The sequence below is a fragment of the Asterias amurensis genome, chromosome 2 (genome assembly GCF_032118995.1).
Source record: "Asterias amurensis chromosome 2, ASM3211899v1".
In the NCBI taxonomy this organism is placed as follows: Eukaryota; Metazoa; Echinodermata; class Asteroidea; order Forcipulatida; family Asteriidae; genus Asterias; species Asterias amurensis.
The window spans coordinates 27,600,427-27,616,579 of record NC_092649.1 but is presented as its reverse complement, the minus strand read 5'-3'; the positions used below and the strand labels follow the sequence as shown (position 1 = coordinate 27,616,579).

General features: G+C 38.0%; 1 protein-coding gene across 3 annotated transcripts in view; it reads left to right on the top strand.

The window, feature by feature from the left end:
• Positions 1–1,435: 1,435 nt before the first annotated feature.
• Positions 1,436–16,153, top strand: part of LOC139954514 (alpha-N-acetylgalactosaminide alpha-2,6-sialyltransferase 2-like) — a 29,560-nt gene continuing 14,842 nt past the window's right edge. Inside the window, exons 1-4 of one of the 3 annotated variants that reach the window (XM_071954348.1) lie at positions 1,436–2,231; positions 4,234–4,492; positions 7,204–7,296; positions 13,032–13,164. In XM_071954348.1, coding sequence (XP_071810449.1) covers positions 4,299–4,492; positions 7,204–7,296; positions 13,032–13,164 — 420 coding nt within the window. In that variant the 5' untranslated portion in view covers positions 1,436–2,231; positions 4,234–4,298. Of the gene's footprint in view, positions 2,232–4,230; positions 4,493–7,203; positions 7,297–13,031; positions 13,165–16,153 lie in introns of all 3 variants that reach the window. The other 2 variants (XM_071954347.1, XM_071954349.1) reach the window with 2 other exon arrangements.

The following is a 16,153-nucleotide window of genomic DNA, read 5'->3' as shown; positions in this document are numbered from 1 at the left end:
GAACTATCTTAGATGTAATAGCTATTGGGAAATTTCGATCATTATTTATTTACAAAACTATAATTGGATAGTGTGGTACTAATATTGGTCCTTTGCTACTTTTGGGACAAAGTCAGGATGGGGTTTCCAGTGTTCCACATCCATAAAAGGTAAACTAATCATACATAAGGAAATGAATAATTAACTGCATAACTTTTACTAATGAACCAAATAATTCTAAATAGTGGTCATGTTAAGAAGTCACTTGGAAAAAAAAAAAAAAAAGTTTTTGTGTATACTTTTAAATAAATAAACTACCAAAATAGCATTTACTGTGAAGAAAGTAGCCACCAGGGGCCCGATTTAGTTCAAAAAGCTGTTAAAGAACTGCTTGAACGAAAATGTCACTTAAAATGTTTTCAAAGAATTAGGAAATTGAGTCATATGATTATAAATAGATTTCAATTGTGTAATTTTTATTTTATTTCGAATACCCTTTTTAAATATCCAGAGCTTTTTTGAGAGATTTGCGAAAAGCTCCGTTACTATCACTCTCAAAACGTCATATAGTTGGAGCTCCAATTTGTAAAACCACTTTTTTGCAGCGTGGAGGTGTAACAAAGAAAACTCCCACAAATGAAGTCAGCGGCATTGTCCTTTGACGCGCGCCGTCAACGTCAAAAGTGTTTTTAGTTTTTCAAAACCTTTAGGTTGGGGTCTGAAATTTTAATTGATAATTACGAAAAATTCAGAAGTTTACACATATCAAAATTACATTAAAATGGTGAACAAGTGCATTATAATCAAGTTAAAATACCGTTTCCGTTAAAAACATTCCGTTCAGGTAGCTGTTTAAGCAGAAATACTGCTTAGAAAATTTCTTCGCAAAATCAGGGATGGGGAAAAAGTCACACCTGGTTCTGGTAAGCAATACTTGTCGCTCGCTCAGTTTTTGTGCCTCACAGTCTTTATGAAATTGGGCCCAGGGCATAATAATTGCTGGACAAATTTTTTTACTAAGCAAAATTTGAAGGGGCACCAGTCATAAAATGTTAACTTAATGTAATTTTGGCTGGTAAATTGTTTCTTTTAAGCAACACTTTTCTGTGCGTATCAAGTTTTTGTGCTTACAGGCTTCAAGTGCCCAATTTCATGAAGCTGTTAACTTTTTTTTATAGCACCAGAAAACAGTGATGAGCAAATTTCCATGTTGAGCAAAAATTGAGTGTGCCACCAGTCACAATAATGTAGGCTTCATCTAGTTTTCGCTGATATCTAGTTCTGCTAAGCAATATTTTTCTATTCTTATCAAGTTTTTGTGTTTGCATGATGTGGGAGCTGAGTGGATTATTATGATTCTTTCATTAGGACAAAATCACACTGCCAGTAGAGGGCGGGCTTCATAATGACCGTTATTGAACCACTAGATTGTGTGTACACTTTACTGTGTCTAGCTGGGCTGCTCTGTATATCATGATCAGTGTATGGTGTTACAACATCACATTAACATCACATCTGTGTTTTGGTCTGCAAAAGGAAGCAAAATCGACAAAACGCATCCAAAGAGATTAGCAGTTAAACAACATTGTGATATATCTTCATCGCTGATAAAAGTGTACACTAAGTCAACACACAGTAATCAATTATTTATGTTCATGTTATTGAAAACAACCGATCGATGGATTCATTTGCCTGGACCATCAAGGATCAAGCATCTAATCCGTAGATTATAGATAGAGCAAGCAGCAGATGGTTGAAGGGTCAATGGGCGGCCGCCTAAACCCTAACGTAAACCTTTCGTCCACGATCCATAAATTTGGATGTAAAGACTTTTGAGAAGAAGAACTAGTGCTTGTACATGTTAGCAAAACTTGCAGAAAAGGGAGGCCATGATTGATTTAACAGTCAGCTGTGTGTGAATTCTACTTCCAAGACCATGGTGTGACTTCAGAATTTCTTCAGAATCAGACAATGTCGTATGGCAAGGACAAGATCAAGAAAGTAAAATAGCAAACGTTGCTCATTCCTCGAGTCTGCAGCAGGTACACAAGTTCTGCCTAGGCTCGTCAAAATGTCTAGTTGGTGGTAACTTGTATTTGGCCAACATCTATGATGATCAATGGTCTAACTTGCATTTTTTTATATTTTTAAACTTCCCTTCAAAATCTCCTCATCAAGGGGATGGCCTATCCCATGGTTGCAAGGAATATTGCCGTTTCTGTTTTTCACCAACAAAAGGAAGTGAATTGGTGGTAAGTAAAGTAGCACTAGTAAGCATGGACCTACAAAATGTTATTCCACATTAAATAAAGTTACGTTTACAAATAGGCTACGAACACTTTCAATTTTAGTTGAACTGTATTTTTTTTTAACTCGCATTTGGATTGGTCTTGTAAAGATTATAATTTAAATTGCCGACTTCTTCATCTTTAAAAAGGTCAGTCTCTGACTGAGTCTGACTTACTCCTAGAACTATACGGTTTCATTCTGCTATCGTCTCTCGCTTCAGTTCAAAATTGTGATCTAAAACACAATAAACTGGTTTTCAGTCACTACTGATGACAAGGCCTGGGCGACTTATATAGTGAAATTTGCTAGTCGCGCCTCAAATAGTCCCGACTACGACACTAGTCGCAACTAATTTTTAATTATCAGGATGCATTGAGGCAATGTTTGCTGCAGTCGCAATATAACAGTAAAAAATTCAAGCTGAAAGGATTGTGTTACTGATATATATGATTAAATGTGTTTAGGGGTTAGAGTGGATAGTCGTACTAAAGTTGGTCTAAGTCCACTTAGACCGGTTCGGGTTCAACTTTTGTGCGTGTGAACGCAAATAAAGTTAGACCGGATCGGGTTTAAACCCCAAAATTTAAACCGTCCAGCGAGGCGGTCTAAGTCTAAACCGGTTCGGGTTTATCTTTTAACACTGCGTGTGGACAGAATGACATCCGGTTTTAACTCACACAACAGACGACCCATTGTTGTGTGGTTCAATGCACACGCCCGGGACCCAGAGTGCTTGTATACGGTTTCTGTTGCCTCTGATGCTGAAAAGCACCAAGTATTTATATTACTTTCTTGCCGCTTACCGAGTTGGCAAAATTATATTTTCCAAGCTTTTTTTGTTGAGTGTCCTACAATAAATTGAAACTGTTTTCCATGCGTATACTACGAGCGCAGCAAAGAAGCATATTTTGTAATGCTTCTCACATGTAGAGCGCTGCCATCCCATAGTGATCACTCTCTGATATCCCATAGTTACCATCATCGATCCCGTGGATGTGCCTTTCTATTGCCGTCACCGTTACTAGCGTGCTGTACTTTCAATCTAGGAGAATGAACTGCAGTGGGCGCGAGGCTGTGTGTAGGGGACATTCCCCTACGCCAGCAATATTACCACGTTGTTGGGCATTTGGGAAAATACTGCAAAGTACATGTATTCACGTAACTTGCACGTGTGTAGTTGTGTTTATGAACGAATCGGAATAAAAATCGCGACACCAGCTTTTGAGAGATCGCAACTTCCAATCGATTGAAATACAAACTAAAAGTATTTATTAAATTGGAAACAGTGGTATAAAACAAAACACAAAAATGAAACGTGTTCTGTTTCATGGAATATGGACAATATTTTGGTGAGTTTTCTCGGCGGTTTGTATCAATATTTTGTTTGTTTAAAAAAATAATTTCGAGTCGTGTTCATGTTTGTTTTAAGTGCCCATATCCTCCCAACGGTAAAACTGTTACCGTGTTCGATTGAGCCATTTGTATCCAATAATTATGCCCTGTCTGATCATCCAGGGCATGGGGCACTCAGTATCTCGGCATACTCGGTGCGTGAATCTGATGAATAAAACTGGATGTTAGAGCAACGGGGTCGCGTCTACTTTGACCTCTTAAAACCGAAGATAAACCGGATCGGGTTTAACTCTGTGCTGTCTGAACGCAATGGGTTTTTATTTTTTTGACCACCCCCCGCTGCTCGTAAAGTTAGACCGGTTCGGGTCTAAGTTAGTACGCTGTCTGAACATACCCTATGTCTAGTATGCAAATCCAATACATGCCCAGCTGGCAGGGTTGAGCACAATGTTTGCAGTCTCTAGGGAAACCACCAAACACCGGAAGGCGTATTGGAGCTTTGATCATTGAAGTTGTCATTCATATATGGCTGGTCTATGTAAAAAACACACTACAATGGTGTAGGTGAGCTATGAACATTCAAATTGCCCTTTATGTTTCCTTTGCCAGTAGGTTACTCCACTGACTCTATAAAAACACATCAACTCAAAGTGTTCCTGTTCCAGAATGATGTTACTATGAAACGCACCATCCATGTGGCTCCTAGGAGGACTAGGACCCTTCTGGCAAGTTTCCAAATGCAACATCTACTACGTTCCCGGAAGCTTCGGATACTTCTGATTTGCCTGGTAGTCGGAACCAGTCTCATGTATTTCAGAGGCATGTCTACCACTGGTGCCACAGTGAAACCAGGGTCAAGTAAAGCCGCATGGTAAGCACTAACAGCCCAGCAGCACCATTTTTTTCCCCTTCTAAGTTTTGCCTAAGTTTGTGATGTTTGCTAAGGTCTATTTGTACAGTGTTACTGTTGTCTCATTTCGGGAGTAAATTAAACCTATCTCCATGTGTTTTAAGACTCTCTCTCTAACAAAATATCACAGTAAACCAACACCCAAACTGTTGTTGGATGTTGATTATAGTGGTACGCCTGATCCCAGGAGTTATATGCTAAGATCATTCCTCACACTAGCAAACACCCACACTGTTGGACTCCGATGACTGTGATATGGTATTCCTGATCCCATGGAAAGCATATTTTTATCAGTTTAGGCCACAGTCCTCGGTCCATAATCAAACAAAACATGGACGTTTTTTTTTTAAGGTCTGGCGATGGGAAAGAGTATCATTGCTTACATTTCGATATGCAAAATCGTTTTTTTAACTGCAATCATGTTTTAGTAACCATTTTTTAAAGAATTGAATTAAACTGGATAACAACATTCCAGATGCCTGCGCACATATTTGCGAATGATTTCACAATATTGCATACGTATAGTGTGCCCAATGCAATGTGGTCAGGACCACCTAAATGTCTTTGATGTTTTTTAATTGAATTGTAATTTCACTGTTTAGACCAATGTGTGAAGTTTGGCTCTGAGGAGTGGTAAGAGCTCTCTTCAATGAATACAGTGTGCAATGATTGATATAGTGCATGACATAATGGTACCAGCAGGCATTGCCCATTTTAGGGTTCCTTGTTTTACAAGACCATTCAAATGAGAAAAAAACTGTTACAAAGTTTGACTATGATAAACTGTTTTATGTTTGAACAAAGGCTGAGAGAAGATATTACCTCATCGTAGTATAAGTACTTTGCTGGTTAACAGAATTGAAAGAATTTATCAGACTTAAAGTCAGATTAATTTATGTGGGATTTTAAACTTTGCATGGTGGAAGTATAAGCGAGAGAGGTTTGCGGTAACACCATGTTGAAATCTCTTTTTGAGTAGTGTTGGTTCTGAAAAGAACCGGTAATTAATTACTCATCGTTTCGGTCAGTATGCTCTTATTATCTTCAGGAGAACAAACTTTTAGAACCAACACTACTCAACACTGTTTCTTTTCAGAACCAACACTACTTTAAACAAGGATTTCCACATGGTGATACTGCAAACCTCTCTCAACAACATTAGTTTGTTGAACAGTGAGATATTATTATTTTAAAACACACATTACTGCTAGTCTTGTCAGATCTTCAGTTAAATACTGGCCAGATGCTAAAATCACTGGCTGCTTTGAAAGACACTGGATACCTTTGGCAATTTCAAAGATCAGTCTTCTCACTTGGTGTATCTCAACATATATGCACAAAATAACAAACCTGTGAAAATTTGAACTCAGTTGGTCAAAGAAGCTGCGAGATAATGGAAGAAATAATAATAATAATAACACAGCATTTGTAAAGGCGCGCTAAATCTGGTGAAAAACCATTCAAAGGCACCGGTCACGATGGAAAGAGGGAAAATTCTCAAGTGTTGGGGAAAGCAAGTGTGAACAGGTGTGTCAAGTTGATGCTGAAAGATGGAGATGTCATGGATTTCCCTGAGGTTTTCAGGGAGTGAACACCCTTGTCACACGAAGTTGTGTGCTTTCAGATACTTGATTTCGGAAGATCAAAATCTAATTTTGAGGTCTCAAAATCAAATTTGTGAAAAAATAACTTCATTCTCGCAAAACTAGGTTACGTCAGAGGGAGCCGTTTCTCACAATGTTTTGTACTATCAACTTCTCCCTATCAACTTCTCCCTATCTACTATCAACATTGGTTGTTACCAATAAGTTTTTATGCTAACAATTATTTTGAGTGATTACCAATAGTGTCCACTGCCTTTAAGCACAAAAAGTAGCTAAGAATAAGGCTAGTAGCGAAAATGTTCATCACATGAACAAATGGTGACTGGTATCATGCTTATTTTTGCTTAGCAGAAAGTTGGAGGTAAAGCAACATTTTTTTTTACTAAATGAAAAGCAGTTCTATAAAATTGCTCCCTGATTGATAGATTTTCATTGCACATAAAAAAATGTTCAGTTCTGTTGAAATTTACTCTGAACGGTAGCCCTAAGGCCAGTGATTTTAGCCTCGGGCCAGTAAAACTGAGGACTGGACAAGTCTGGTCATCTTGTGTTCTTTAACTGACTAAAAAAATACCTCACTGCAATCAACAAAAAATTTGGTTCAAATTGGTTGAGTCTCGTAAATATCTTTTAATTGTGTTGAGTATCGAAGCATACTTAAATATTTTAAAAGACAAATGAGATATGTCTTAGTGATTGTGCAGATATGCAGTACATTTTTAGCTATGTGGAAACTACTTCCTCAATAAATTCTTGTAAAGTAGAACTGTTATTCCTCTCGCTGGTAAATACCTCTCGATGGTAAATGACACCCTCGGCTTCGCCTCGGGTGCCTTTTCCCCTCGTGTGTACAAAACGCCATGGATCCCGTCACAGCGTGTAACAATTGTTAAATGTCAACCTACAATTGTTCAAGCCATACAGCTGAGTTTTCCCCCCTAAATTGGAACCCTGCTTTGTGGAAAAGGTTTTGATAATGGATGTACACATTTGTGGTGCATGAAATACAATGCTTAACTGTCTAATGTACGTTTCTCATCATTGTGTGCTGGTGTGTTATATTTTAAGTTCTCCACAGGACCCATCTAGCGAGATGCCTCCCTCTTGCTCAAAAATAACATTCCTTCATTCTCCTGAGAACGTCACCAAAGCAGTTACTGAGTATGCAAGTTAGATTAAAACATTTTGTTGTGTGCCATTCATGTACAAAACATGTCCATGTACATATGATTTGTTAGACATTTATTTCAAAGAAAAATTGGTTCATCGTTTGTTCTTTTTAAAACACATGATAAGCACCCATTCATTTGGATCATGACTTCATTAGCTAAGGATACTAGGTCAAACTTTTGGCTAATTTGACACAAAGCCAAAATTCAGATAGAATTAGCTATTTTTATAGATTTGAAACAGTTTTATGCTGTCATTTACAAAATCCAGCAATGATAAGTGGTAGCTTATTAAAAACTAGAATTGAATTATTGTCAGGATCCTGACGGTACAGCTTGTTTGTGCATGATTGTATCAATGTCTGTGGTGTTAGCATGATTGTTTTTTTATGGTCTGGCAAAATTCCGAATAAAAAATTGTTTCCGCAAAAAATGGGGCATGTAACCTTAAGTAGGATTTGAAACTTGCACTTCTATGCTTGCAACATAAATGACATGTACATTGATATCACAGTTCTTAATAACCAACACCCAAAAGTTCATCAAGGGTCACATTTGACTTCCAGATGGTTCTTGGGTGATAAATGGTTAACCTTTTTTGCTTCGCTTAGTTTAGAGACCCTTGCATTTATAACCATTTAGTTTCATCTAGTTTTGTTTTGTTACATTAAACTTACACGATTTGAAGATCATGGTAGTGGAAAGCTTCCCTTAAAATATAACTCTCCTGAAAACATTGCTCTGTGATTTTCACCTTTTTTTCTTCTCAAAAACATGAAGATTAATGAAGCTGAAACTTCTTGAATATTACACACATGTACATGACATGTACATCTTCATTCATAGTTAGTAGGGATTCATGTCATGACCAAAAACAAGTACCAAAGGTATCAAAACCCTTTAAAGGTCGGCTCTAAAACACTCTGAAATGTTTAGCTTTTACATTCTTTCAGTCAGCGTTCAGGTGATAATAACTGTTTTTGACTTTGTGCTGAAAAAGTTGCTAAGCAGTGTATTTTGGAAACAATTTTAAAATGTAAACTTTTTATAACCAAATCTATGATGTTTACTCAGCCATTGAAAGGTTATCAGTAAAATATTAAGAGCACCTTAGAGCCGCCCTGCACTTGAACTATAGGACCCTTTCACTACATGTATTGTATGCCTGTGAAGTTAGTCTCGAGTTCAAGGTGTTGTTTGCCCTTTAGTGGTCATAGTACAAACCTGATACTTCAACTCTAACCAAACGATGGGACTCTAAATCTACCAAAACATTTGAATGGGCAAGAAGGTAATGTGCAGGGATGGAAACCATTTCCTCAAATGCCTCTGTGTAGTATCAGGCTCCAATTTCATGAAGCCTATTTCAAAAGCACAAAAACTTGATAAGTAAAGAGAAGAATGTTGCTTAGCCGAAGCAGGTTACCAGCCAAGTATATATAAATGAATATTTTCTATTAATTTTTGTTCTTCTAAAACTAAGACTGGCTTGATAAGACTGGACAAGCCTGATAGTGTACATGTAGGCATTTACACAGAGATGCTGCACACACAGTCCGATATACCTACTAATATAAATTCTTTATAAATACTCTCTAAACTCTTCGCTCATTTTAAATCATGTGAATTGAAAGAGCTTGGTGGTGGTGTCACATTAATGTAGTTCAGGTCATTGCTTCATTTATCACCACCCATTTAATTGGTATAGGATTTGAGGCATTGCATGGTGAGGTATACATTTAATATACATTTAATTAGCTTGTGCATATTTTGACTTTGAAGTTCACTCGGGTGTTATGTGCTTTTAAAACCCTTCTACTGTCTGACCATTTAATATCATCCACTGTGGGTTTTGAGGATAAAAACTATGCCAGCCTGCCAGTTTTATGATATCATGTGGTAAATGCATCTGGTACACTGTCAACCCATGTACTGTCTGGCCATTCAGTACCACCATGCTGTTTTGAATGGTAGATAAACTGCCAATGTCAAATCCAATTATGTAGATTAAATTGTAAAGTCCTTGACAAACGGGACAACATACAAGTCTCTAACCTCGTGTAAACCTTAAAGTTCAATTTTTGTCAAAATCCAAAAATGTTCGATGACGTGACATTTTAAATGGTCAGTATGTTTTTGTGTAGAGAATTTCAGTATTACAGTTCATATTCCTGAATTCTTATGATATTAAACAAAACAGCATTGAATTTGAGCAAATTACTGGGTATGGTCAGATGTGGGGTTAAACTAGCCCTTAATCCGAGCTCCGTGGGTGTCCAAAAGATAAACATGACTTAGTCCAAAATTGGCTTGTGTTCACACAGTGAGTTTATTCCTGTCAAGCGGACTAAACTAGCCCACGAGGTTGATTATTTGGTCATGCATCGGCGGCCCTTACCATTGCTGGTTCCGGTTCGTTACATTGCGCATGCATTTTCCACAGGGTTTCGATCCGTTATCCCCTCTACAAACCTCTGGGTCATCATGTATTCCATCAATAAAATACGGCAAATCACTTCAGATATCCTTTGGCCCAGCACAAACGCAATTCTATTTGTGCTCGCTGTTTCCGATTCACACTGCCCTCGATCATGAAAAAAACATAATTACATGCCACTTTCTTCAAAGCAAAACCCGTTCATATCATAAGATAGCGTTTGCGCACAGCAAGGCTACCTGTGGAAGAACGTGAAGAAGAAAAAAGTGCTACTAAAAATGAGAACTTGTTTTCTTGCGGCGTTCGTTCGGTGTAGGGGAACACAGAGGCCCCAGCACTTATGGGGACTTAAAGGGAAGGCAGCGGAGAGACGTAAGAGACAGATTATTTGTTGTACACGCTGTACCTGTTGTCGATTCGTACACGTGGATGACTTCACCTTTTTTCACCAGGGGCAACAGAGGCAACGGCTAATATGGCATCCATTTAATTCCAGGCCTGCATTAGTGTTTTTAAACTAATTAATTGCTTAGTTTGTAATCCACTAATTTGTTAGTTGTTTCGCCTTTGTTAATTGCTCACGCATTCATTAATTGCTCACGCTTTCGTTAAATGTATAAACTGTTTAATGCTTATTCTACACATTTTCATTTTTTGTATCAACACAACTACATGTACATTTCAAGTTCATGAGAACACATGTACCGGGTGTCTCAAAAAAAACTATACACTTTTGAAATGGCTGCGGAATAAAAAATAAACGATTCTGGGGAAAAAGGTTTTTGTTTATGGATAGCTTATGGTCTCAACTTTCACATGACACCATAAAGTCTGAAAATAATTCATGATTGTGTGAGCAATGCTCACTTTTGTGAAGGGTTGAAAATAAGGCTGCGCAGGAATTAGCCTTCCCTTTGTGAGAGGTAAGTCCTTTGTAGCTTACACAATTCAATCCAAGATTTCTGCTACTTCAGGTCAATGGGTAACCTGAAGAATAAGTAGCCAACATCTTTGACATTCCTGTTTTCAAAAACCGTATTATTGAACAATCTTTGTACATAATCCCCATCTGATTATTGAGAAAAACCAATGAAATGTTCAACTCATCTTACAATAACTGAAATGCAGGATGAAGGTTTTTATTCAAAGTCACAGATGTTAAAAAACAAACACAGTTTGTAACATGGAAATTGCTACTTGTACCATCACACCATCGCGACTCACATGAAGACACCACTGAGTCTACCAGGGAAAGTTACAATGCTACAAGAACAAAAATGCATTTCCTATTCACTTATGAATATAAAACAAAAATGGTTTAATAAACCATAAACTTCACTCAGCAAACCAAAACTGATCGATTTGAGCATGGTTTGAGCACGCTCAATTTTGTAAGCTCTCAAGTTGGAAGGCTAATTCCTGCGCAGCTTTATTTTAAACACTTCACAAAAGTGAGCAGTGCTCACCCAGCCATGAATTATTTTCAGAATTTTTGGTGTCATATGAAAGTTGAGACCATAAGCTGTCCATAAACAAAAAACTTTTTCCCCCAGAATCGTTTATTTTTTATTCGGCAGCCATTTCAAAAGTGTATTAGGTTTTTTTGAGGCACCCGGTATTAGTGCATCATTTGCCCCTTTTTTGTTGTTCAAATCAATCTTCTCATGACGTGACCAATAAATATTATCCACTGTGGCTTTGATTGGTAAATAAACTACTCCAGCGTGCAATATGACAGTACACAGTCAACCCTTCTACTGTCTGACCATTCACTATCATCCAACTGTGGGTTGAATGATAGATAATGTGGTGAATGCATTTATACACGGTGCATGTACATGTGGTCAACCCTCCTACTGACTGACCATTTAACATCATCCTGCAATATGATTGTGCTGTGCATAACACAGTGCCGGTCAACCCTTCTACTGTCTGACCATTCACTACAATCCACTGTGCTTTTGAATGAAAGTAAACCAGCCTGCAATATGATAATGTGGCAACTGCATCTTACACAGTTAACCTTATCCACTCCATCTATCTACTGCAATGTGCACAGTTAACTTATGGATAATGTCAACAACAGTAGGAGGGTTGAAACGTATAATTTGACTATGGATAAGAAATGGCAAACCACGGACAGACAGTAACATTGTGTCACATAAATGTGTTCCTTCTGAGTGGCCAATCCCTACTGACGCAAACTACTTTTTTTCACAAAATTCTATGCTCAAAGAGCTTTCAACCTCAATATGGAACGCCTAACCAGTTCATGTTCACCAGTTCACTAAGCTGACACTGTTTCATTTTTGAACCTGTAATTTTGTAACAAGTTGTTTGATGTGGTTAATTTCATGGCTTAATTTTTGTATTGAGTGTAGAGGCTCCTCCTCAATTATGCGCTAAAATGTTTTGTACTATTGTTAAGGCCGGTTCATATTTCCTGCAAATAGGAAACGAATTTTGGCATCACAGGGCCGTTTTCACAATGGACCCTTCCCATGAAATATGCTAATTACATTCACGCATGCGTACAGACCCTGTTGGTTGGCAAACGCCATAGAGTTGTGCACTGAGCAGACGGGCGATCGCGTCTGCGTCACGCAGCCATTAGTCGTGTACAAAACAGCGCCATGTTCCCTCATTTTGCCAACCAAAACGTAGGTGCGCACGCGCTATGTGCAATTTACATATTTCATGGGAAGGGTCTATTGAGCACAAGTCAACTGATGCGAACTTTTTGTTGTGAAATAGTGACGTCAACATTCAAATCACATTCACGGGAAGTATTCACCAGGCTTTAGTTTTATTGCATGCGATGTTTTACTGCAGTCTTTTTTCTTGTTTATTGTAAGGACTCAAAAGCACAAGAAGAACTCATCTAGGCACAAGAGTAAATTGTGATCCCAACACAGCTCCATAGACTCCACCTGGAAGTGAAGCAAACATCCTAGATACAGGATGGATGCTTGATCTTCTTATGGGAAGGGGGTAAAGAAGGCAGCTTACATCAGAGCCTTCAAACCCCCTCTGAACTGGGAGAGGGGGAGGGGGGTATATATCCCAGGAGTCTATGACGCAGTGTTGGGTCTCGTGTCCGCAAGGTCACGGATTCTCCCTCTACATGTAGTAGCTCTTCCTGTTGATTAAGACTGGAGTTTCAGTCGAAAATTACAGCTATTGAAAAAAATCCTGCAGTTTTGATCAAAATATGTTTAATATATTGAATGAATATTTAGTGAAAAGAATAATTTTCATATTTGTTGTTGCTTGTGAATCTGATCATACAGGTCTTGGGGAATAAAAGACTTGCTGCAAATTATCCATGGTGAGGATCTCTCCAATACTGCCAACTTCCTAACCTTCAAAGGGGCCAGAAAGGGAGAGATGACCTTTAGGAAAAATCCTAATTTTTTGCCATCAGTAAGATTTTGGTGTCTTTGTTTCTTTACTTTTCTTGAACGATTAATGTTGTTTTGGGGATCAAAATGGCTCAGTGGTCTCTTTCTCTGCCGTTCACCGTATGTATACCCTGCCGTCGATTTCACAAAACTCTTCCTAACTTAAGATTAATCTTAGGACTTAGGACGAGTCCCAACCCTGCACTGTAGCATGCAGACCTTAAGATTAATCCTAAGTTAGGACGAGTTACTCGTCCTAACTCGAGATAAGATGAGTCATAACTCTTTGTGAAATCGACGGCAGGTTCAAATCCTACCTTGGATCAGAGCCTTGCATGTGGACTGGGTTTTCAATCCCTACCTGATCGTATAGGTTTTCCCCCATTTGGGGGTTTCCTCCTACATCTAAAAAAATTAGCATTTCTTCTCATTTCTTATCACCATCCTGCTATTGGCATTTGCGCTTTTTGATGTTTCATGAAATAAATATATAAATAAATAAATAAATAAATAAATAAATAAATAAATAAATAAATAAATAAATAAATAAATAAATAAATAAATAAATAAATAAATAAATAAATAAATAAATAAATAAATAAATAAATAAATAAATAAATAAATAAATAAATAAATAAATAAATAAATAAATAAATAAATAAATAAATAAATAAATAAATAAATAAATAAATAATTAAATAAATAAATAAATAAATAAATAAATAAATAAATAAATAAATAAATAAATAAATAAATAAATAAATAAATAAATAAATAAATAAATAAATAAATAAATAAATAAATAAATAAATAAATAAATAAATAAATAAATAAATAAATAAATAAATAAATAAATTTTATTGAGGACGTGTGACATAGCTACATCGAGCTCCGGGAAATTGACAGAAATTTCACCTTCTGCGTTTTTGTGGAAGCCTTTTCTACTAGCAAGTGTCTCTCAAGTTGTACATAGAACACTTTCATTGAGGTAAGAGAGATTAAAACCAACCTTTTAGGGCCTTTTGGCCCTAAAAACTCTCTCAAATCAACGGCGGTGCCGCTTGGCCGCCATGTTTTCTGCCATGGGTCTTAACAGACCAAACACCGTGAGGTTCAACACCCACCATCTTTCGAAAGGTGTCACACCCCGAGACGTCTACAAAGCTGTCAATCACGAGTTGGATTCAACATCAACAATAGTATGCATTGCTGAACTGGAACGTAACTGGTACAACGTCACCTTTGACAATGAGCAGGATTGTGAGACTATAGCATCGCAAGGCCTGCTATTACATAATGCCCTCGTCCAGTGTGAAAGAGCTAACATTCGCAACTCTGTGATCGCGTACATCAAGGCACCATACGAAATTCCGGACAATGCCATTACATCGCTCCTGTCTCGGTATGGAACTGTCGCCAACATCCGACGTCAATATCACGGTTTTGACGACAACATTGAAACCGGTGTGAGAAGCTGCCTCGTCAAGAGCCTCAAGAAACCAATACCGAGTTTTCTCAAATTCAGCGGCTTTACTTTGCCAGTTCGATACAGGGGGCAACAGAAAACCTGCAAAATCTGTGAAGAAACAGGCCATCTAGCGAGAGACTGTCCGGCAAGAAACCGATGTTTTGTATGTGGAAGCTACGACCATAGGGCGGCTTGGCACGACAAATACGACAACAGCGAACAAGATGAAATCCGTGACGACAATCCGGCAAATGAACATAAAGAAAATGAAGAGGATACTACTGGAGAGAAAGAAGATAATGAGCCCCAAAACACAGAACCGCCAGCTGAAGATGAAACACACAGCTCCAAAGCAAAGAAAGGAGAAGAAAAGAAAGGTATGGATCAAACAGAGAACACAGAACAGCACCCACCAAAAGAAGCCGCCTCTAAACCTAAGCTATCATTCAAAGAAGTAGTTGCAGGAACAACCAGCAAGAAAACTCCTACAAAACCACAAGGATTTTGGGACGAAGCTATGAACAGCCAAGCAGTTAGAAAGTTGTCGCGGAAAAGGAAATCCACTGAAGCTTCAACAGCATCATCTAAAGTAGCTCGTGATGAGTCAACACCAACAGATATGGAAACTTTGGCAGCCGAAAACCCAGTTGATGAGACACCAGAGAACATGCACGACCAGGAACATACGGATGAAAGACCCGACGATACATATTCGGAAGGATCGATCGACGAGGATAGTGGAAGACTCGTTGATCCAGATTATCACAGTGAAGACCCAGAAGATCTAGGCGGAGAATTCACTCTCTACACACGCGGGGGAGTCCGTCGACGAAGGAAAAAGCGAACATCATGGGAAAGGAAATCAACAACGAATAACTCTCAACAAACAACAAGTAAAACCAGTGACACTGATCAACCGGGTCCATCAAGCTACCCAACTACCAACAAGCCTAGTAAGAACAACGAAAGCCAACCCAAACAACGAGTTCAACAAAGCCAGAAAGGGAGAGGAAGAGGGAAGCCAAAGTAACTTTTACCTTCATTGTGGCTGGTGAGATGAAGACATTAATGTACAACATCATCATTGGTATGTTCATATTGTCTATTGCCTCCATAAATGTTAATGGCTTGAGGAATAACCTAAAACGTAATGTGATCTTTGAATTTTTATGTCGTAACAAGTTTAGCCTAATTTTTCTTCAAGAAACTCACAGTGAAGAAAATGACGAACCCGTTTGGAGTAAAGAGTGGCAAGGAAATATGCATTTTAGTCATGGCAATCGCCAATCCAGGGGGGTTGCTATTCTCACTTCAGAAAAATCTGGTCTCTGCATTGATAATATTTCTAGGGATAAGGAAGGGAGATGGATAAAGGGTCAAACTAAATGGAACAATCTTGACATTCCAGTTGCCTCTGTTTATGCTCCAAACAATTCGTACGATAGGGCTTATTTTTTTGATGACATGTCTGATTGGATAATTAGCGATTCTTCTATTATTGGTGGAGATTTCAATTGTAATATTGATAATGTAAAAATCAAAG